This window comes from Synchiropus splendidus, chromosome 6 (genome assembly GCF_027744825.2).
Source record: "Synchiropus splendidus isolate RoL2022-P1 chromosome 6, RoL_Sspl_1.0, whole genome shotgun sequence".
In the NCBI taxonomy this organism is placed as follows: Eukaryota; Metazoa; Chordata; class Actinopteri; order Syngnathiformes; family Callionymidae; genus Synchiropus; species Synchiropus splendidus.
In genome coordinates this window covers 4277007-4300826 of record NC_071339.1, presented here as the reverse complement: position 1 = coordinate 4300826, position 23820 = coordinate 4277007, and the positions used below count along the sequence as shown (strand labels likewise).

The following is a 23820-nucleotide window of genomic DNA, read 5'->3' as shown; positions in this document are numbered from 1 at the left end:
TCTGTGTTCTGTGCTGCCGACGGAGCCTCAGAGCCAGACGTCAGTCTGCAGGAGTCAAAGCCTCAAGCCCTCCGAGCCTCCTACTGAAGGTGATGGGACTATTTTCTCCAGTAGCTTAAAGTAGTTCGACCCAGACGTCCCACTCCCCACAAACCTCCTGTAACTCGTCTGGAAGAAAGCATTCCCACACCAACTGAAAACTAGTGTCATAGTTGAGACCACCTAATACAAGACCAAGTTAACGCCAAGACCAGACCATACAGAGTCAAAGACCAACAAGGTGCACCAGACCAAGACTGAGACAGAGATCAAACTGAATACAGGATACTGAAGTGCGTCCTACTGCAAAAGGAATGATAGTCTTCAAGAACTGAACTGTGATGATGGGAACAAACTACTCAGTTCCGTCTCTGCCTCCACCATCATTGGGCTTGGACTTGACACAGTCTAGGTCTCTCTCTGTCTTGGACCAAGCTGCGGTTAGGAGGTCTCAATTATAACACTATGAAATCAATATGTCAGTGCGTAATGGGTCTGCCCAGGGGAGCAACTCTGCCAGTTCCACCATATCGCCATCTTCCCAGGGGAGAGTCCAGGCACCCAGCAGGGGAAACTATTCTTGGCCCGACCCAAAGCTCAGTATCATAAGTGAGAATGGGTTTTGAGGATTTCAGAACTCCCCTTCCCATAGCTGCTCCATGAGATTTAACCTTTTCTCTGGATCCAGTGTCCTGGTTTCGTCCTAGTGCTATTTCCGTCAGTAAAAATAGCAACCTTCACTGACATCTCAACTCTAATCATCAATTGGTCTACATTATTGTGATCAAACTGTGACTCAATTAAATCTTTCTTCACTATTCTCAGATCTCTGTGCATCTGTCCTCCTGTCCTGCCTCTTCTGTAATCCTCTGGACTGTATATCAGCGATGCTCCAAGTCTGCACCCTCTATATGTGGTCGCCGTGCACCTTTCTATGCGGCTGCGAACCCACCACCTTCTGTCCACTGCTAAACTTCAGCCGCTACTGTGACCTGTGCGGGGGTGTGGGTGTCCGCTGCTTCCTGTGCGACTGTCCCATCTCTGACATCTGCCTACATGCCACGGAGTGCCTGGACCTCGGCATGGAAATATCCCAGATGCTATACCACTGAGTCACAGGAGCAGAGCGACAAATCTGATGGAAATATTTCATTTATTAGAATCATCTGAAGAAAAGACCGGCGAAAATAAGAACTCAATTTATCAGATTTTCCGCCCATGTTCTAGAGTTAGGGTTGAAAGACAAGTTTCTTAAGGTGTTGATTATTTTTTCTAAATCAGTTTCAGTTACATCACAGGCAGCAGCACACAACGGAGAATAAGAGTAAGAGCTGCTTGACAAAGACATGTTTCAAAGGTGAATACTCAATAACACTTTCATTAAAAACAACTTAATTTGGCTGAAATAAAATGTGTCATGTTGCGATGGCTCACAGGTAGTCTAAAAAAAACAAGCACAACTTTTTAAAACGTGATATAGAAACAATTCTCACACAGTACATCCGATAAAAAACAGAAAACCCACATGCTGCAGATTCTGAGTCACACACTTTCATGAGCTCTGTGACGTGACAGAGAAACAATGCCTTGTGTTTGTCACGATTACACTGAATAGGAGTAATTCATGAAATAATCTTTTAAAAAGCGGTGATAGTGGTTGTCTTGCCAATAGAGTAAAAGAGTCACACAAGTTTACAATCCCATCTGGATTTGTCCGAAATGAAATTAAGAAGTGGTGGACCAAACGCTGTGATCGGCCAAGTTGAACGAGACAACAGAGATATTAGTCAGGACACAAGTTGCAGCATCGGGTATCAAAAAACAAGTGTTAAACTACAGTACTATTAGGATATAGTTGTTCTGCATTTCTCATAGTGACACTGAGTAAAAATTCAAATTGTCAAATGTAGCTACACCAGAAGAGGTCCTGCTTTGGCTAACTAGCTACAGCAGCTCAGAGGATTCTTTACAAAAACATGCTGTGACTCCTGGGTCACTGGTCTGACTGAAGGATGCATAGATGCAATAAAATAAGGTGCAATAAAATTGCTCAAAATAAAAATATTCTTATGTACAATAAGGAGTAATATTCCACGAATGTGCCAATTTACTTCTTTTTCTTTTTGTAAAATCCCTTGTCGTCTGCTGCTGGTGACAAAGGACCCTGATTCCAGGCAGCTGGACATGAACACACACCTCTCTCAGCTTAAGTTTCAGTCAAGACGCCGATATAATGAAAGGTCGACAGTTCTTCCCTAATAATGATTGCATGATAAATTCAAGCAAACTTTACATCCCTCTTAAATCTCTGAGTAAAACCTTTACACTATAATAAATTCTTAATCCAAATATATAATCCTCCTGCTCCAAACAGAAGTCATAATCTGTATTTCTGAAAAAAATCCTGATAATAGATCTGTTAGTTTGAATGTCAATGCTGGCTACTCTAGCATTTTAAATTCTACACGTCTAAAATTAGGCTTAAGAAGTTGTCGGGCTTAACTTCCCGACATAACTCTCCCTGCAAACAGTCTCTCTGGTGGGCCAGCCGGCGCAGAGCTCATCACAAGTCCTCGTCCATGTCCAGGCTGCTCCTGCGACTGCTGGTTTTGGAGGCACCAGGTGACAGAGGGGAGAAGAGCTGCTCGCCCACTGCCTCTGGAGACAAGGTGCACCCGTCGTCCATCAGAATGTCCCCCAGGCCAACATCAGGGTAAAGGGCTGAGCTGGAAGGGTCATCCAGCTCTGCAAAGCTAAGGCTGCCCAGATCCAGTGGGCTGCTGAGGGTGACCCCTGCTGGAGAGTCTGAGGATGGCGGGGACAGGAAAGAGGCCGGCAAAGTCTGACCGATGGCTGCGGCGCCGAGGCCGAGAAGGGTTTGAGATGAGGCGGCTCCGTTTGGGTGCAGGGGCTGGTCACTGTGCAGGACCGACTGCTGCTGCAGCAGTGAAGGGTCAGAGCTCAGAGCAGAAGTCATACTGGTGGGCGAGTTAAGGCCGTGCACTCGAGCCTGCATTTCCAGTTCCTGAAAATAGCAGGAAGATGACTATTGAAACGTTTGGCAAGTCTAGCGACACGGTCCTTGTTTAAGAGACAGATGAAAACAGCAAAAGGCATGAAAATAATAAGGTCTAGAAAAGCAATACAATCATTCAGTATTCAGACTGGTTTTGTAGCCCAAGCACTTGCCTGAATGCGCAACATTAAACTATGGTTGGCTTGTTCCAGCTTCTTCTGACGCAACTCGATGTCCTTGGCTCTCTGCTGCTCCTTCTGTAACTTCCGAATGTAGTCGACTGACGCTTTCAGGATCGTGCCTTTATTCCACCGCATTTCGCTGGGGAGCCAGAGGTACGAGAAGGACATAGGTAGAAAGGATAAGACAGTTGCGTGGCACCAATAAAGTGCATAACCAAAACATCATGTCACATTCAAAATAAAACATCATGTTGGACTGAGGCTGAGAGACAGCTTGATCAGACACTCTGTATTTCCCCCTTTAACAATGTATTGATAGCAAAAAGCAGAACTTACGGGTCACTTGACTTTGGTATGAGGGTACCAAGTTCCTTTATACGATCATTGATGTTGAATCTTCGCCTCCTCTCAACTACAAAAAGGAATAAATGTGTCATTAATTCCAACCATATTTACTGCAACACATTGTGTTGTGCTCTGTGGAAGGGGAGGAAACTTCACTTACTTAAATTGTGGTTGTCTTTCTTCTGCCGCTCCTTCATTAGAGCTTTAGCGTCTGCGTCTAAAACAGACACATGGGATTAGCCACAAACACGGAAAAAAGGAAATCAGATGTTTTTATAAACCCTACCAGTAATTTCCCTTTTGATTTTCGGAAGATCAGCAGGACAGGAGTTGCTGACTGTGAGAGTTGGAGCTGCCATTCCAGGAGTATGGTAAACATCCAGCAGATTTCCTGGCAGCTGCAAGAAAGTGTCAAGAGTAAATGAAACAGAAGCAGAGAGAAATGTGTGAAAAAACTTCAGAATTCCTCTCACAAATGTTAGCAGCTGGCATCAGACCATGATGCACAATAACAGAGAGAGAAAATCAAAATGTGCATTTACTAAAAAAATAAAATAAAAATGATAGCGCAAACCAAGGTTTTCAACCACTAGTAACTATTTTAACTTTATCCTCTGATCTTAAAATACATTTACCATGCTGTGCTTCCTTTTCTTTTCTTCCAAAAGCATCACCATAATCCTCATTTTCTGGTGTGTCTCAAAAGTTAAGCAAGTCCTTTCCTATCCGTTGAAAACTGGAAGCTTAGCAAGCGACTTTTTTGTGTGAGGAGGAGTCACTGTTGTTTCACTTCTTCCTATATCTTGTGTCCCCTGATAACTCACCCCGCCCAGCCAGCACTTCTGTGACAAATGGTAAGTGAGTGCTAAAAACATTTAATCACCACTACGGTAATTCAGAGTCTGAATTCCACATAGCAGGAAGACAAAAAAAAGGTTGAAAATGAATTGCTTCATATAAAGAACAACAGTAAAAGCATGAGCAATACAAATGATGTTGAAACAAAAAGCGGAAAACTATGCATCGTTATATTTTGTGAATCACCTACCGTGTTGGGGAGTTGAAGGCCCGAGTCAATCAACGTAATGATGTCATCATTAAAACTAGATTCAAGACTAATAATGTCGTCGATCACATCTTCAATCTGTGTGAAAGAAGGAAAAAGAAAAACAGGTTCATATGTGTTACTACACGCACCTCTAGATACTGAACTCTAAAAAGCATTTACATACAAATTTGAAAATGTGTTTCAACAGTCACATCATTGACTTAAGTTCTCCAGTCCATCATGAAACCGGCCCGCCATATATGTTCACCACTATGTCAGTCGATATTTTGTTGCAGACCAAGCAGCAGTTGGAGACTTTTTACGTCAATAAAAACACAGCAGCAGTGAAAACATGGTTGGGAATTTTTAAAACGTCAATTTCACTTATACTTCCCCTTTAAAAATCTGAAAATCTAACGGCAGATGGTCAACACAGCTGTGTCTAATTCTTAGTTTTACAAATACTCGCACTGTAAGCAGCAAATAATAAACACTTCATTTAAAGTTGAGCACTGCAGTCTCAGGCAATGCATGACGTGATCATCGTGTCCAGAATACATTTACTCTTTTAGAAAAGCTGTTGTTCTTGTCTTAAAAACAGTAACCTTTTTGTAGCATTACTTGAATAGAATTTATTTATGAAATAGATCCACAGATTTGAAAACATGCTTGACATTTTAAAAATTCTGAGAGATCTACAGTGAAGTGAGTAAAATCATCATTCTTGACCGTCGACATATAAAACCATATAAACACATTAGTTTTCAAAACCTGTTAAAATAATGTGAATGTTCAGTGGAGTTTCAGGAAACATGTTCGCTGGTCTGGTCAAAGTGGAGATGCAGTATTTGACATCATAATGTGACACCAAGCCAACAAGCGCACGATAACAGCGAGCACACATCACGACAGTGGAGAACAAACGAAAAAGTAATTAAGTAAGAAGTGAGTAGAGGGCTAAAAATGCAAAGTTGCAAAAAGAATAGTTAACAGAAAGGAAGCTAATGTCTGTGTTGCGAAATGGGCTGAGTCAGCGGACCTGACCAACCCGCAGGAGCCAAACCGACGTTCGAAAAAAAAAGGAAAATCAGGAATTTCCCCTACTTCCTCTTTGTTGGAGCTGATGTTCAGCAGGGCCATGGGGCTGTTGGGAGCACTGCTGGCGGTGGGGCCGACTTCAGGGGCTGAACTGCACTGGGGTCCCGGGGACACTGCCAGGCTTTGAGTGACCGCCTTGTTGCCCAGTGTGGTTGAGAGGTACTGCTTCACCTGCTGCTTCTGGGCCTGCTGGATGTGGTACTTGGTAGGGTTCTCCAAATGAGTCTGCACCTGCATGAAGAAAACATTTCGCGTTAATGTGCGTTTTTGGTTGAAGGTCAATTTACCACACTTGCAGGGCAGCATGAACCTATACAATAAAAAATGTATAGAAACAAGTCCATCCAGAGGAACTGCAGGTTAACGTGGTCTATGTCTTGGTTTTTACAAGTCTCAGCACAAAACAAAACATTTGTTTTGGATGCATTTGTCTAAATAAATGCCATACTACCTGTAGCATACAGATGCTCATGTTTTTGGGAAATTGACTGGTGAAGTCTTCAAGTCTTATAGCGGAGCCGTACCTTTAGTACCTCCATGGGTACCTGTGCAGGAGGGGGACGAGTGGCATTTGGGGGCAGTGTGACAGAGATGGCTGGAGTGGAATCGGAAGAACGGAGCTGAGAGACAGTGGCTTGCTGCTGAGCCTCTCGTCTCTCCTGCTCCTGAGCTTGCTCCCGCATCAGCTGTTGCCGCAGCAACACACGTGACGACATGGCTGAGGAGATGGTTTAGGACGTGACGTGGAGCTGGAACAAGAGAAGTCATAACACTCAATATGAAGGATAAGAGCTCACCTTAGCATACCACAAAGGTTTACTGACAATGTTAAAAACATACTAGCCATTTTCCGCAAAACTGTTAAGTTCCACCAAGTATAATACAGAAACATTAACTCCATTACACCCAGTCAGATTTCTTTTTTTAAAAACATTACTTACTTACTTACATTAGTAATACAATAGTTCTAAAACTGCAGTTTCCATTGTGGCTCTCTGTCACGCAATTCACACATCAGCATCCTCTTGATGCCGAGAAGGATAGCACTTCTCCTTTTCCATTAATAAAGGTCGTCATATATTTGAGTACAACTTTCACTATAGTTCTTATACGACCAATATTAATATTACCCAGTTATTGTTTGGCTGGTCACCATAAAACATTTGTGTCCAGTGACTGTTTTATTTCAGTTGTAGGGTGGAAACAGATGTGATTGCTCTTAATAAAAGTACAATACTGACACAATAAATAGCTAAAAATGCCATTCGATATACACAGCTACGGTAGAAGAAATAAGACGAGTTAGTTGTGTATGAGATCGTTTCACAGCTCACAATTCCCCCACTTATTACAGTCATAATCTTAAGTCTTAAAAGTGATCGATATACAGTAATCCATAATACTATAAAATTAGGCATGTTATAACACGTTTTAACATTAGTGGGAAAAGAAAACTTTGTTGTGCAACTTTAGCTTGACTTCATTTTATTTTCGTTAATGATCAACAAAACCTCTCGAGACCAATATACCTAATAAAAATACATAGAAAAGCTACATTGGAAGGCGGCGAAATACGTTATGACACACATCATTACAATATTAATAATAAAACTGCCTAAATACCAAGCAGTTTCAAACAGAAAAAGCAAATGAGTCAACATTGCTTTACCGATTCAATAGGCGAGTTAAGTAACCAGGAATTTCCCGTTACATCAATAAGTGGCGCCACTAGTCAGTGACACGTTAACTTTCACTTCATATACTACAATTATAATACACACCTTCGATGAATACATGCCTATTCTGTGTATTATGTAAAGTGACATGTCTCGTAGCGTGCGTCTAATTTGACAGTTTTATGCCGGGCCTACTTCAACACTCGGACTAAAAATAGACAAACTTACTTTAAACCGACACGTTCAGTCAGCAAAACGCGTGCTTTGGTGGGAAATTGCGTTATTTTCTTCCAGTAGCGACAAACGCATAAAAAACGAAACCTCCGTATTTACATTAGCATGCTAACTAGCTGCTAAACGTCAACAGCGAACGGTGACTAGCTAGCGTACGGCTAGCTGGCAACCTACTGTGTTGAAAAGTCGCTCGGTCACATCCATGTATCCGCCGCTTCCTCCGACTTATTCGCCATTTTCTAATGGTTGCACGAAAACTCCCCGACAGCCGACAACAGTAGTTTGGTTCGCGTTCTTTACTCGGGCCAACGAGCTGAGGTCATCCGTCGTGTTTTACCCGGAACTCCACACGAGATTAAAGGTGACAAGCCTTTAAAGTGCCAATCTCAGAGCTGTGAACCTTGTAACAAAAAAAAATCGTTTTCTTCATCAAAAATTCCGCCCATTGTCAACATTCCTATCATTTACCAATGAAAGTGATGCCTCATCGAGCATCAAATGCTTTTTCTGTGAGGAAAAGACATGTATTTATTCGCATATTTCCCAACAATCTCTACACGATTGTCGACAGCCTTAAATTAAAAGACATACAGACACAATATTTAAATACTCTTTTAATCAGCAAAAGAGAAGTCCATAGCAGATGTTAAGGAGTCGGAGAGCTTGGTGGCAATTTTATCTGCAGAAAAAAACAAACATTGATTCATTATTCTTCTGGTGTCTTTGTTTCTACCTTTTCAATTGTGTTGTTGCTTTGTGTCTAAAATCTCTTTAATGTTATTTCGCTGCCCTGACATGAGATTCTGAGGGAAAATAAATGCAATACACCTTCCCTTCTATGACTGTATTTACATTTAGAGTTTAGGCTCATTTGTGGTTTCTGGATACTGAATCTGAGTGTTAGAATAAAATCAACAGGAAAAAGACATTTAGGCTGTGGTGTCCATTCAAGATCAAATCAACAAACCAGCTCTTTTCTGCTGTTTCTTCCTCTTCTTGCTGGCGGCCAGAAGTGCTTGACCCTGCTGAAGTGGATCGACATTCAAAATTCCCTTCAAATCTGGAGCTTTGGCCGGAGCCTCATGGTTGGACGAGTCCGACTTGGCCCTCTGCGATTTGATCTCCACAGTCATGGGTCCAAACTATTTGAGCAGAGAACCAAGCAATGACCTAACAAGTAAGACTGACAGAGCAGCGGCAGCAAACTATTATTTCATACTTCATGGTCCTGGTCGTCATCCATGGATTCAGTTCCATCTTTTGACAGCTGATTTTCCATGGACGCTCCCATTTGGGTGTATAAAGAGGAATCAACTGCTTCACTTTGCGTCATTCCGGTAGTTTCAATGCAGATTCCCATTTTAACATCAGCACATGCTGTACCTGAAAGAGGGAAGGCAAGTTTATTTTTAAGTCGGAAGCCAGTGAACTGTCCTCAAATACAGTTGGAAAATGGAAGGCTGATTTTTTTAATTTTTTAAAGAAATTTTGATCATCAGACTAAAGGGGAATGCGGCTATGCGACTAACAATACAAGCCACATTGCCAGTTTCCTTTCATTGTGTAGTAAACTGCATGACTTTGCATCCTCAACTTTAAATATCTCCGCTTACCTGCAAGAACCTCCTGATTTCCTAGTTCAAGCTGGTCCCAGTCAAAAGCTTTACCCATCTCCGTGACAATTTCGGCGCTGACATGGGTGGGAAGAGTGTGAGTCTCAGGAGGGTGAGTGAAGTAGCTGATCCTTCCACTGGTAAAGGTGAAATATTCCAGATTAATCAGCAACTCAGAAAACTGGGCAACTTTGTGTGTGTCAACTACCCAGTCCAGTCCATCAACACGCTCTTTGCTGCTTTGTCAGTATCTGGCAATCCTCCTTTTCTCAATTTGCCTTGCCGTCGAGCAAGCAGAGCCAAGAACTCCGGAGCAGTATGAAAGTCAGGCACGCCATAGTGATCCATGATCTGAAAACATCCATATCAGTGGACGACTAGGATTTTATTGTATAGCAAACAGCATGACATACCTGCGCCTTGTTGCAACGACGAAGGATGGCTTCAACAGGTGGCAGAGGATCCACAAGCTGCTCAATTTTTACACAGTTACGGAGAATCATGGCTGCATCAGTTGTTGAAGTTGCCATTACAATCCCAGGGCAATCTAGAAGTTTGATGTGCTTGTCCAAATGGACTTCTTGAAGGCACCTAGAAACCAACAAGCCATCAGTGTGACACATAGCGAAAAGCTGGAAATCACAGACTAAATATTTAAATTCATACTTTGTGACACCAGGAGTGGCTCCAACACTGCAAGCTCTCGCACGTTTAAGACTGTTGATCAAACTGCTTTTGCCCACGTTAGGAAAACCTGCCGAACAAGCATGCAATGATCATGTATGGCTCAGTGAATACAACATATTTTCATTTTCTGAAACTACTGATTGAGTTAGTGTGTAAAATACTCACCAACAACGCCAACTGTGATGGCGGTCTTAATGTCCAAGTTTCGACAGTAGTTACCCAGGAGTTTCATCAAACAATCTGCTCCAATACAAGCACTGCTGCTGAGAAGCTCTGTGGTGGCTTGAGTCACAGGTACATTACTGCGTTTCTACAACAGAAATATAGGTCATTAAAACAATTGTTACAATTACATACTTACTATTAGATAGGGATGCACTGAACTGATTTTTATGGTACCGAGAACTGGGCTTTGGGTATCGACCGATACAGATACTGATCCAATACCAGTGTTAAAGTAAACTAAGTTTTGTAAACTAAGCTTCTCTCCATGCAATGGAATAACATTGGTCATGCTTTGACTAAAAGGCAAAAATAACATCATATGGAATTACAAACTTGACATTTATATTTAAAGTTTTTACCAAATGTGGCCTGTGCTACTAAAATGCTGCCACAGTGCTTCAAATCGGCAAGGATTTTATTTCTAGCGGAGCTATGGTATCGCTTCAAGTTGGACTGGAGACGAATGGACAGACAGGAAATCAAGCTGTGAAAAGTGACAAGGCTCCAGAAAAGCTTCATAATGAAACAATGTTTTAACGCATTTTACTGTGGGAGCAATCCCATCATGGGCTGCAGCTCCGAGCTGTATGAAAAAAGCACGGCATATGACCATTCGAGTGTGGGCGATTGTAGTTCAAGATCGTAGATTTAATTGTAGTTTTGACAAAAGAAACTCAACAGTTGAAATTTCATTAGACCCACTTGTGTATCTGGGTCGAAACCAGGATCAGTGCATCCCTACAATTACGATAACATACCAAGTTTTTTGACTGTTGCTGAGTAGAAGCCTTGAATGCCACAGTGGGGAACTCATTACGAAGATACCGGATCCACTTCTCCACAATTTCTTTTGAGACTAAATCTTAATTCAATAAAACCAAAGCATTAGTCTGACATACAATGAAAGGACAATTAAAAGCAAACGTACCAATTTTATTGAGCACCAGAACTATCTTTTTGTTGGTCCCACTTTGAATGACCGCCTGCTCCACCTGTGGACATCTGCAGCCAAGTGGGTCTCGTGCGTCCAGGACTTCAAGAATTACATCAGCAGCCTCAACCACCTTCATTGAAAAGGAAAACAATGTTGATAACAATAACAAACAGACTGAACTCACATGAGTCTGTACCTTTTTAAATTCTCTATAGTACGCTTTTCTTGAATTCTCATTTTCAAAGTTGACATGCTTCTCCAAACTTTGCAGTTCCATCTCCTGTGAGCAAAGAGGTGTAATTGATACAAACACAAAATGAAGTGATTCCAGCATCTTCTTAATAGACCAACACGAACCCTGTGCTCGAACTCTCTCTGTCGCTGCAGAATGTCATTCTGAAAGCTTTGCAAGTTCCTCCTCTTCATCAACTGCTCTTCCCGGGATAACTTCTGCTTTTCCTGGAGGTCCTGAAGCTAATGAGGATAGAGTTTTATGAAGCTTGAATAAATTACCAAAACTGGACATGCGTGAAACCAACAACACAAAAACTTGGAGTGTACCCTTTGCTGCCTGACTTCTTCAGGTTTCCTCTGGTTCTTTCGATGCTGCACAGATGACTTCTCTGTGTTCCAACTTGTACCTGATACTCCACCTTTGGAGCCATCTTTGTTCTGTGGATAGGCGGTACACCAAGATAACATAACTGCTGTTGCTTAAAAATAGAATTCAATACTAATTCAAAGTACACCAAAGAATGTTTATTTCATAACCCTTGATAAGCATAGTGTTGACGCCGTGCAGCTCAACAGACGGCGTCCTCGGCAAACTGAGATAAGCAATGTCATCTATTAGCACGAAACTACAAGCTGGGGACATGACGCAGAAGAATGTCAGTTAAAGGTTTCTGACTTGTTGCTCTCTAGTACACTGGTGGATTGATGTGACAGCACCACTACGACTACAAACACGAAGTTAAGGGAGAAGAAAACTCGTTTTATTTTATTTGTAACTGAAGGAGGCCAACACTTAGGAATACTGCAGAAGCTTCAGTCCCAACATACATGTGAGAGCTACACAAGTTTAGCAGCTTTCTACTTGTCTTTAAATGTTGACTGCAGTTACACTTAGCAAGTGACAGCTACTTTGCTCCCAAGTCTTTTTGTGTTTTCATCAGTCAAACTCTTACCTTGGACTTCACCAAGAAGCCAAGACGTTTCGCCCGTTTTTGCTCTGCAATACAAAAACCCCACAGTTACACTTTAGTCAGTTTATGTTGAGGACATTTGGTTTGCTAACAGGAGACGTACTAGCTTTAGACATGGCTTCCACCACCGGGGCTTCACGTGTTTAGAGAAACGCAGACGCAGCGAGCATGCGCATAGGGTACAAGAAAAACATCCGCACCTTTTCAAAATAAAGGTTTAGAATTCTGCGCCGATATACACCATTGCAGACGTCTTGCTTGTTTTTGAAAATCCAGTCGATGGTGAAATGCTGAAATTTATAAATGGATCAAAGATGAATACATGTAGGCTGTGTGATGTGAATCAGCAGCCACCAAAGCAGTAGATGTGTGTCTTTTCTCCAACTGTGTTTTTGTCAAGAATGTGTAGTGTGATATGTGACTATAATTTACAGTTCATAATAAGTTGCCAAAGAAGTTATTGTTCCTTAAGGCAGCTCACCGTGACGAAAATCTTGGTGATCCCTCAGTGAGTTTTCCTTTATAATCATCATCATAATTTCTATATGATGTGTATGGAGGGAGCACTGAGGAGACGTACAAAGTGACTGAAGAAATTGTCAGATTCCTCCTTTTTGGTTTTGCTTATGCAGTTTAGGTTAATTGGTAATTTGATTCATGTGTGACTTCCTTCCAGTGGAAGTTCCAATTTGAATACACTGAGCAGGTGATGTGTCACCAATGCACCTGGAATTCTTGTGGTAATCTTAATCCTCAAAGAGATCACAAACACAATCCTAATTTCTGTCTCTCACACGCGCACACAAAGAGGGGTGACACGTTCAGTCATTTTATCATTTGCTTTTATTTTTTTGTTTGGTCTTTTTTTATCATGTTTGCAAGAAAACTAGCTGAAGAAAATGTTCTACATATTTACACGAGAGGTCAAAACTGTGACATTTTGTGCAAAAAGGAGGATTATTCTGGAGACACAGATGAGACTTCTGTCTTTGATGTGGACACCTCCGATGCGTCATCTACCTGCTTGCCAAAGAGCTGCATGATGCATGTCCGGAACTGAAAGGCAGAGAGGGTAAAAGGTTTTGAAAATATCTTTCAGATTTAGAGAACAGTCGAGTAGTAGGTTGATTTTGTTACCTGTCTGTTCATGAATACATAGATGATTGGGTTGTAGATGGTGGCGCTCTTGGCAAAGTAGGCAGGCATAGCTGCTGCAAGAGGGTGGAAGGCATATCCAGGGTTGGCCGCAGCAAAGCAGGCGAAGAACGTGTAGGGACCCCAGCAGAAAATGTAGGCTAAGATCATGACGACAACCATCCTGGACACGTCCTTCTCAGCTTTCTGTGTGGACTCCGATTCCTTCTGCTGCATTGCGACCTGTTGCGGATGAAGGTTTCATATGTTTGCTCCTGACCGACTGTAACTAAAATTGCCTTTGAAGTGATGCGACTTACGCTGTGGATTGCCCACCAGACCGCCAAATAGCACAGGATGATGATTGCAAGTGGAATTAAGCAACATGTGATCATCAGGACAATCATGTAGGACTGGACGCCGGGATCCTCACTTCCACTGAACACATCAGGTCCACAAGAAGTCTTCAGTCCATGAGGCCAGTACCTGAGGAGTGAAAATAATTAGGATCTAGAGCTGTGTTTAATATAAACAAACACCCTGTTACCTGCTCCATCCAAAAATAGGGGGAGCACACCAAACTGCAGACCAAATCCAGGAGAAAATAATTCCAGCTGAGGCCCACTTAGCATCAAATTTAACGTTTCCGAAAGGTTTGCACACAACAATCCATCTCTCCCAGGAGATAATAGTGAGAGACCATAAAGCAGTAATTCCTGGGGAGAGAAGAACACGTCACCATCTTTAAAAAAATAAAAATAAATAAAATAAAATTCCCCCAAAGCTGATAAAACTCACCACAAACTGAGACAGTGTAGCCCTCGAAGATGCACATTGGGTGTCCGAGGATAAAGTAACCAAAAAACTGGTTGCACACACTGATGGTGCTCGCAAATACTGTCTCCCCAAGATCAGCAACAGCAAGATTGACCAAGATCCAGTTGAGAGGATGACGCAGCTTCTTGAACTTTGCTGTGGCCACTAAGACAAGACCGTTGGTGAAGACCGATGCGATGACCACGAAAAACATCCAACATGTTGCCACGTTGTAAACCCACCGAGGAGCAATGTGGTAGTTAGGACCCTCGAAGGGATCTGAGGAAGGATGGGGGCACAGTATCAATCAGGGGTCCAATTTAGACAGTCATTGAAAGGTGGCGATACAGTACCTCTGGTGTGGTTGCTGTTTGTGTAAACAAAAGCAGAACCTCGTGTCGTGTCTTCGTGATAGCGCCTGGCAGCGAACACTGGCTTCCCCCACTCTTCTGCCATGCTGATATTATTAAGGAGGTTCCTCAGAGGCTGGTCTCTCTTCTCACCTGCCACTTCCTCGGGTTGACTAGCATCGCACAAGTGACTTAAGCTTTTATACTCATGCTCCAGTGACAACCTGAGAGGATTAAGTCACCATCCGCTAACAGCTGCCTGGGTGTGATAGCCCTAAAACTGTAACTAAAACTTCACCTAATTGGATCACAGCAGAAAAGGCCATAATACTCTTGTTTGCTTCCTGATTATTTTCAAGAACTGATACAAAAACATCCATGTTTATCTTTGATTAAATGCTCTACACGTACCCCTGGATGGAGTCCACTGTATGTATTAATATATTTCCATCGTTTAAAAAATTCCTCCATTGTCAATTTTTTATTTTCAACAGCAGTGTATGCACTGGTTTCAGGAAAACTGGTTCAAGATCATCTTCATTTGCTTCTGATGCAGGAGCTTTGATGTGATTTTTCGCTTGATACTTGAAGAAATATAAAGCAGCTTAAGAGGGCAGTGAACTGTAATGGTGACACACGCACACCTGTTGACATGCGAGGGAGAAAAGAAAGAGGCATTTAATCCCTCCGGAAAGACAGTTCACCTCAGAACACGAGGTTTGTTCAGCAACGCTCTGATCCTTCCTCACGTCAGAATCCTCACGGGCCAGGCCAATACTGTCTCAAAGGATTGCTTAAATTTACAAGATTTACATCACTGAGGACTGCAGAGGTTATGGATGTCAGTTCCACCCATGTTGACCACGATAAGCGAGTACCCACAGTAGATTTGATTTTTGAGCATCCGGAAAGAGTGAATGAAGAGAGAATAAGACTCAAACTCCATGAGTATTAGGAACGTATGGAAACAAAACTTTCAGGAAACATTTTCATTCTCTTGTATGGCTTCCCCTCTCCTGGCTGCTTACTTGCTCTGCCCCACTCAGAGCTTGCAAAACAATTTGATTTGAAGAATCATAACATTAAATCACTAAAATAAATTAAGTTTCCAGTGTCTGTGGTGGCAAATGTGTTGTTACTGGTGGAACATGATAGATCACCAACATGGTGCCCACAAGCACCAGGTAGCTAGTAAAGACTAAGGGAGTATCCCACAGGCCATTAAGAAAAAAAAAGTCATCTTATTATGTTTGATTCTGTGATTCTTCTTTTTTTGTTACACGTCATGGAGCAACACTGAGGATCGATTTACAGACATGAGGAGCTGCATTACAGGTCCTTTAGGTAAAGCTCAGGTACAATCAAGGCACTTTGAAAGACCCGTACTGTACTGTCTTTGATGTCAGAATCGGACAAACATATGAACTGAGCAAGGAACAGAACAACTCCACACATAAACTGTGACTCCATATGCAGTAACTCAGTCAGGAGTCTGTGAGGCATCGTGTGGTTTCGCCATCACACCGACTTACATGTAAACGACAGCAACAAACTCACCAAGGTGACTCCTCAGTCAGTTATATCAGTTTTAAACGGAGCGGATCTCACGCACAGCTCATCCCCTACGCTTAGAATTCTCTGTAGTCCTTGTCCGTCATTCAATGTAAATTGACCATTTGGAGCAAGGGAGGACGTTTTTTGAAATTACATACAATTAAAATTTTATTTGGATGTGAAGCTACTCTATTAGAATCAACTGTAGGGGCAAAACTAGATCCAAGCCCCTTAAAACCATGAAATGAATGTAGTTCATCACAGGCTGAGCACGAAGTAACCCTCTTGAAATATACTTGAATACAATGCTGCATACAGGTTCTTGAGTTGATTTGCTGGCAACCTTCTATATCAACCCTAAAACATTGTGAAATGAGCATGAATCTTTTCACCAACGTCTCTTGCAACTGTGGTAGAGGTACAAATAAAAGGACCATTTAATACTAATATTCTATACTAGTCAAAGTTTTTCTCTCAAATCTGCAGCAACACGGCGTGCGAGAGGTGTGTCTGTGCGTGCATTCGCCCGTGCATGTGCATCCGTGTGACCGCTATTCACAGTGACCCACTCCGCGCTTCTTATTGGGTAAGTATCCGCGTTCATCTTCATCCATTTGTGGTCATACAAGCTAATGCGCCACTGGCAGGGAAGACAGTGACCCTGGAGCTAATCCAAGCCGATATCCCGATACTCACCTGGTTCACTTGGGTCAAGTCTTAGTCTGTTTGGCAGATTGCGAGTTTGTAGTCAGAGTGATGCTTTTTCAAATAAGGGGGTGATGGTGCATTAAAGCATATCCAGTATGATGAGTGATACTAGTGAGACGGCGTGCAAAGCAAAGCTGCAGATATGACTTGCAGCTGTATTGCCACAGTCTGGTATTCCTGCAGCTGAAACTCCAAACACTGAAAACAAAACAAATTGACCACATGGGTCAAGTAGCTCTCCCACATTCTTGACACATGTTAGAGCAACGGGTGCCATCGCTGTTCTCCTTTTAAGGCTAACCTCCTTTCAGAAACATACTTGACCCAACGAAATCCAGGTAGTCTCATTTCCCAAATCATCTTAGCAGATTATACGGACAACTCAGGTCCCTCCACAAAACAGATTACCAAAGAGTAAGTACTTTTGACGTGTTCGCTCCGTAACACACTAATCTCTCCGGAATGACAGTTGACCTTAATGTCGTTAAGAGCTTGATGGGAGCAAATGTTTTAATCTGCCGAACTGTCCAACAAGTTTTCACCTTGTTGGCTCGATCAGAGCTCCATCAGAGACCAGGACCGAGCATCATGGAGAGGAACACAGAGATGTCTGTAACATTTCTCCTTTTTTTCATTGATGTGTGTGTTGTTTGTGTTGCTAGAAGTCTCATGTTGGGTTTGACCACTCATGATGCTGTGATGTTTGGAAGTAGGTCTGGAATTCCGCTAGTTCTGAACTATTCCTTCTTAGTAAAAGTTCACTACTAGCAGAACTCAGATTTGCTCCCAATTACCGTCGACAGTCGCCACAATTGTGGCTTCTAATGTTGCTGGTGGTCTGTTATGATCATTTGCCTGGTGTTTGGTCATCTGAGGCCTCTTTGCTCTAGCGTGGCCTCATGTTCACTTGACACCAGATAATACACGACGAGGATGTCGCTGTGATAAAAGCTATGCACTGACCTTATTTTTCTTATTTGCCCCCAAACCCTGCAGCAACACTCTCACTGTCTTTGCCCCACTGATCCAGCGTGTTGACTCTCCCAAGATTACAGGCTGCCAACTGTGCTAATGTGTTCACCTGGAAACGTCTTTGGACAACATTCTCAACTCAAGTGTTCCACAGATTGAAGAGCAGCAAATCAGTATTTGAAAATGTTTTTGTATGTTTGTGTATGTTTTATATCTGTATATTTGTGTGAGTGTGTGTACCTGTTTTTAGCTATACTTGTGGGGACCAAATCTTGGCAACACACTTACTTGTGAGGACTATATGCTTCTGTGTCATTTTGCCAGTCGCCACAAGTATCAGTCTCACTTTGAGGATGAAAACTTCAAAATATATGATCATTGTAATTATGTTAGGCTTGGTTGAGAGTCATGGCTAAGTTTAGCCATTAGTTTTGGATGGTTAGGTTTAGGGTGAGAGGTGAAGGAAAGCTTGAAAGTCAATGAAATGTCCCCTCAAAAATGTGTGTGTGTTCATGCTTAACCCAACATTGGGGTCATTTTTCAGAATACACACCAGTGCGTCGCACTGACGTCATAGAAACACCTCATTTAAGCATCCCACCACTCCACAGACTTTCTTTTTAAGAACACTTCTATGTGAACTCCTCATTGTCCTAAGAATCTAAGCTTAACTATGTCTTTTTAAAATAACTATTTTTGAATGATGTGCGTCTATGCCCTCAAGTCAAGTGCCCTCTCCTTGAAAAACAGCCAGAACCAGGAGGAAGGGACTGAAGACAAAGATTGTCGTGTGATATTTACATTGTTCCCCTGTTGATTATTTCTGGGTTTTTTTTTTCAAATATGTAAATTCATTTTAAGGTCATGTGCTGTTTTTGTTTCCTGCACTTACTTCCCACTTTCTTTTTGTTGTGCAAGATAAGACAAAATACAAATTTTTCACATTTTGTTATTTAGCAGCTCTATGTTCATGGAGAAGATCACTGCTGAAATGAAAACCAGTCCTGGGAAGGTTACATCCTGCTAAAGAGTCAGAGCTGCTGGCACAAATGAGCGGTGAAAGACTGCAGCCCAGGTTTGGTGGCTGCTGACTGACTGAAAGGCCATCTGCCCTGGTTCATCACCGAGATTGTTTGAGGTCTTGCCGAAACGCCAATAGATATAAAGTGTTAAACATTATACTGTGAAATTTGTTCAGTTGATCAGTTGATAAGGTGCAAATCTGTTCAGATTCACGCTAAATACATCTAAATAAATGGACAGAAACCCATTATTCAATCATCCTATAGTTCGAAAAATATCTTGTAAAATCTAATTATGGAATTTTTATTTACGCTACATAATTTGTTTTTTTGTGAATGAAAATATAAAAACGAACAACTAAACCCTCTGTCAAATCAAAAGAATTATTGGACTTTAAAGTATTTAGTGTCATACCATAACTCGATTGATAACTTGTGGGAGATGATTGCGCCATAAAAACACATTTTTGAGGAACATATATTGTTATTAATGCTGTGGAAATGCACTTCGAGGTTCGTAAACAGTGAGAAGGCAAGTTCATCATGAAGTTCTTTATTTTTTTATTTTTATTTTTTTACAATTGCGTTCTTTTATTCAGGATGAATGATGTGATCCTATTGCTCCACTACTGTTTCTCCGCCTCAAAATATTTACATAATAGTCGCCAGTCCTTTTGCATGAGCCATTTTCGGAAACCAAAACACTCTCCACAGCTGCACAACACATCTGATATGGGTTCAAAAAGAAAGAAAAAAAACAGTCAAGATATATATTTCAGTGTGTGAGTGTGTGTGTGTGTGTGATTGTGATATCTGTTTGAGACTATGAGTTATGGGTATATTTCAGATAGCAGGCCTCTTTTTTGTGTGCTTGTGTGATTTGTGCAAAGGTTTGCTCTGCAGCCGTGGTCACAGTAGAATTTAGAATTTAGGAAGGCCCAACTTTGGAGACTTCGGTGGTCGATGAGGTTGTTGATGAGTCCTCCTCCTCTGAACTCATCCCGAGCATCTTTCTAAAACATGAGCGGAACTGCAAGAGCACAAAGAAAAGAAAGGTCTTTCAGGTCATCCTTTCCTGCCCACACACGTTACATTGAGCATCTTGGGCGTTAAAGGAATCTCTCTGATCATTTGCTTCAAATCAATTTTAAGCTATTTAAACATTTTCAATACGACCAGCAGATGTCACTATTCTCCATGTTTTGAACGCCTCAGTTCATTTCCATTTCAAACGTCATGCAACTGGAGATCTGCGCCATTCATTCATTTATTTAACTATGAAGTGTATAAATCAACTGCGACAAATATCTTGAACCTTACATTTCTTGATATTAATATTCATATCAAAGCGTGATCCCTTATTCATAATTTCGAATTGTCATCAAAGCCTGCAGATATTTGACCAAAAAAATAAGTCAGAAAAACACAAACCTGTTTGTTTAGAAGAATGTAGATAATTGGGTTGTAGACCGTCGCCGCCTTGGAAACACAGGAGGGTATGGTGGCCAATCTGAGGTCAAACTGCTGACCTCGGTGGTTTACAATCCATAGAGCAAAAGTTGCATAGGGCAAATAGCAAACTAAGAATCCTACCACCATAACCACCACCATCCTTGTCACTTCTTTCTCTGCCTTTTGGGTGGAAACAGACTCGGCCTGGGCCTTTGCGGCCTGCAAAAGTCCAGAAACTTGAGTCAGAAACCTGGAGGGCAGTTGAACAGGGTGCAGGGAAAAGACAAGCAGACTGGTACAGTTATATAAAATGAAATTAAACAATTGTTTTTCTGCCACATGACCATCACCTTCACGAACAAAAAAAAAATCTGAAAGTCACTTGAACATGTATTGGAATGTGAACGAATGGTGTCCATGCATTTAACTATAACTACATTTGTACTGTGTTTTAAGACCTATAGCAGAATGTTTTCACGTAATGTATGTCCTTTCCATTTTTGCAAACAGTGTCGCCCTCCAAAGGAGAGCACATGTATGACATCAATGAACAGAATTCAATGCTTCTTTTTGGAAGTACAACACAAACAAACAACTTTCAGTGCTTGACATACATGTGAAAAGCAATGTGGGTCACTGTAGAAGGTTGTTAAAATCGTCGAGACGTGCACTTTATTTTGTGGTCACCATTTGTGTGTACCATTTAAAGCAATCGAATATTTATATAGTCATTTGTCCACTACATATTTTCACTGTCAAATGAAATCTCTTACACAAATAAATAAAAACTTCAGCAGTACATCAGCTGTAAATAGCTGTCTTTAGCCATTTAGTAGCAGTGAATGTTCGTGTAATAGTGATCCACAAACAGATTCAGAAGTCTATTCCAGATTATTTTAAAAATTAAAAAAAATAGTAAAATTATATTTCAGCTTTGTTGATTCTGCTTGGAAGCTACTCTGAAGGTGCATGAGAATGTAGCTACGTGAGAATTAATTACAATGTGAAAAATTTATGAGAGGAAAAAAAAGAAGATGAATATCCTACCGATTTCAGCATCAGAAGAAGCTGTGAGTAGCAGAAAACAATTGTGGTGAAGGGCACAGTGAAGCAGAAGCAGAAGAGGAACAACACGAAGGACTCAGTGTTGTATTTGTTGTTAGTGGTGTACCAGTCAGGACCACAGGAACACTGAAGCCCCTCGGGTATATACCTGCAGAGAGTGAGGTTGTCAGCATTTCCCGAAAAACCCATTCTTCCAGGGCTGGTTTACTGACCTACTCCACCCAATCAGTGGTGGGGTGGCAGCTGCCAATGCCATGCACCAGGTCAGAGCACAACAGGCTAGAGCATGGTGCGGTTTAAAGACAAAGTTTCCCAGAGGTTTGCAAACAACCAACCACCTCTCGAATGCAATTACAGCGAGGGACCAGAGGGCCACCATACCTGCAAAAAAAAAAAAAGGTGAGATCTTTCAGAAAACAATCCAAAAAGTTTTTTCTTGTGTTACAAGTGTTGTTCCGTTTTATTTCAAAATTTAGGAAAACAGAAACACATAGTAAGACACTTACCGCCTATAGAAGCTGTGAAGCCTTCGATCTTGCAGCCTAGTGGTCCCAAAATCATGTATTTGCTGGCAAAGCAGATAGCGCAAGTCGATGAGCCGAACCCTGCGACAAAGAGGTTGGCTATCGCTAAGTTCACCAGAATGTAGTTCAGGTGGGAGCGCAGCTTCTTGTATTTCGCTGTGCATACGATGGTAAGGATGTTGACCGGCACGCCGAGAATAAACAGTACAAACATAAATATCGCCAAACCATAAAAGAGCCATGTACTCCCGAGGTAGTCCTGGGGAACCAAGTATGGACTGTATAACGATATGTTGTTGGTGTCAATGGGGACGGGGATCCAGAAGTCATCTTGGAATTCCACCTCTCGATTTCCCCTCATTTTCGCGTAGGTACTGAATGAATCCGCCAGTCTGATGGTAACCAGTGATTCAAACCTCTCCTCAATTGGGAGTCGCTCTGGCTTTTATAGTAACTTTGAATATCACTTGCGATCTGTCTAATTGGCTCACTTGGGGGATTTAAAGCTTTTGGTTACACCCACAACCGGCACACGTCCGAGTGGGTATGTATGTGAATCTAAGCAGTGGAACTGCCTTGGATGATCTGCTTTGCTGGGATGAGCCATGATGTTTGAGCTCCAAATAATCCTTAACTCAATCTAGGTCATTTTTATCTACCAAGGTCTCACTAGAACTTTTTATTGGGGAGATTTGCAATCTGCAAATATTCAAATTTTTGTTTCAATATCTCGTGGATTTCAAAAATGTTATGTTCCCCTTTAATACACCATAGTTTTTCAATGTGCGCGCCATCGTGCCAAAAGAGAGAAATCCATGACTACAAAACATGAAGGGGTATATTAATAATATACACTTAAATAGCAAGGTTAAATGTCAGTAATATATTATATTAAGTGTAAATATGCCATGAAACCTATAAAATGCTTCATTTTAGATGCATGTTATGTCAATATAAATAATATCTAAGACTTGAAAAAGACAACTATTTAAAAATATATTTTCAAACTTATTTCAATGTATTTTTAAAACCAAGAAATACTCGCAAAAATAGCAAATGAAAAGAAGAAAAAAGGGGAATCTTCCGTGTTATATTTACTGTCAAACCAGCCATGCCTGAAAACGTAAAGAACAAAGTGAGAAACATTACTACAGATCAGTAATAGTGTTAGTCTGAGCTCATGAAGGCCATGAAAATAGAGGCAAGGGGCCATATGTGGGCCCCCGAGCCACTCTTTTCCCTAGTCTGGGATATATGTTCTCTTGTTTTTATTCAGGAACCGTCATTCTGAATGATATGATCATTTAAATTTGTGAAAAGTAATGTGGGTCATTGTAGAATGTTTTGTCGAAGCAGCGGTGCGCTTTATTTTGAGGTCTCCATTTGCTGTGTACTATTTAATGTAATAGACTACTCAGTCGTCATTTGGACATGACATGTTTAAAAAATTGTAACGTGTTAAAGTACGTGTTAATGTTAAAAAAAAATTAAATGACTTGGATGGATTGATGTGTGTGGCATCAGCATCAAGGTTTTCATTTGATTTTCATTGTCTTTCAAAATGTGTGGCATTTTACAGCTGGCAACAAAAACAAACATCTGTTTGTTTATTGTTTACAAGAAAAACAATCAAAACTAAATTCTTGACAGCTCTCAACATTGTCAGCATCAATGTCAACAAATAACCGATAATGTGCTCAAATCTGAATCTCAGATGGTATGATGACGTGGGCCACATCAAACATACCCAGAAGGGTTATTGAGAGGAGAGCAAGCACGCTCTCCCATTAAAGAAGAAGAACGTGATTTCACAAAAAATCAACAAAATCCAACAGTGGTTTAGACAACACGATACGTTTCAACATCCAAAACTGTCTTAATAGGTTAATGCCATGTTCTTAAGGAAGCGCAAAGCAGGTCT

General features: G+C 41.4%; 4 protein-coding genes across 5 annotated transcripts; all 4 read right to left on the bottom strand.

Moving 5' to 3' along the window:
• Nucleotides 1–1178: 1178 nt before the first annotated feature.
• On the bottom strand, nt 1179–8024 carry tfe3b (transcription factor binding to IGHM enhancer 3b). 2 transcript variants are annotated; one of them, XM_053868429.1, is made up of 9 exons: nt 7813–8024; nt 6253–6477; nt 5735–5959; nt 4631–4726; nt 3869–3980; nt 3743–3799; nt 3574–3649; nt 3229–3376; nt 1179–3064 (listed from the first exon to the last, which is right to left on the bottom strand). In XM_053868429.1, the coding sequence occupies exons 2-9, from the start codon at nt 6442–6444 to the stop codon at nt 2603–2605; spliced, it is 1368 nt and encodes a 455-aa protein (XP_053724404.1). In that variant the 5' UTR covers nt 6445–6477; nt 7813–8024; the 3' UTR covers nt 1179–2602. The 2 variants fall into 2 exon arrangements, with proteins under 2 accessions (XP_053724404.1, XP_053724403.1); XM_053868428.1 differs by having other exon boundaries at nt 3229–3385; nt 7813–8023.
• Nucleotides 8025–8239: 215 nt separating this feature from the next.
• gnl3l (guanine nucleotide binding protein-like 3 (nucleolar)-like) lies at nt 8240–12459 on the bottom strand. The gene is made up of 15 exons (XM_053868427.1): nt 12406–12459; nt 12285–12328; nt 11659–11769; nt 11455–11571; nt 11294–11377; nt 11092–11227; nt 10922–11025; nt 10104–10248; nt 9918–10005; nt 9665–9842; nt 9460–9602; nt 9252–9388; nt 8858–9021; nt 8606–8780; nt 8240–8317 (listed from the first exon to the last, which is right to left on the bottom strand). Exons 1-15 carry the CDS (start codon nt 12416–12418, stop codon nt 8253–8255), a joined length of 1704 nt encoding a protein of 567 aa, XP_053724402.1. The 5' UTR covers nt 12419–12459; the 3' UTR covers nt 8240–8252.
• Nucleotides 12460–13127: 668 nt separating this feature from the next.
• LOC128760775 (red-sensitive opsin) lies at nt 13128–14776 on the bottom strand. The gene is made up of 6 exons (XM_053868430.1): nt 14606–14776; nt 14235–14531; nt 13984–14152; nt 13757–13922; nt 13440–13679; nt 13128–13358 (listed from the first exon to the last, which is right to left on the bottom strand). Exons 1-6 carry the CDS (start codon nt 14706–14708, stop codon nt 13260–13262), a joined length of 1074 nt encoding a protein of 357 aa, XP_053724405.1. The 5' UTR covers nt 14709–14776; the 3' UTR covers nt 13128–13259.
• A 4626-nt stretch (nt 14777–19402) lies between these two features.
• opn1sw2 (opsin 1 (cone pigments), short-wave-sensitive 2) lies at nt 19403–22330 on the bottom strand. The gene is made up of 5 exons (XM_053867083.1): nt 21882–22330; nt 21588–21756; nt 21358–21523; nt 20290–20529; nt 19403–19888 (listed from the first exon to the last, which is right to left on the bottom strand). The coding sequence occupies exons 1-5, from the start codon at nt 22258–22260 to the stop codon at nt 19787–19789; spliced, it is 1056 nt and encodes a 351-aa protein (XP_053723058.1). The 5' UTR covers nt 22261–22330; the 3' UTR covers nt 19403–19786.
• Between the last annotated feature and the right edge of the window lie 1490 nt (nt 22331–23820).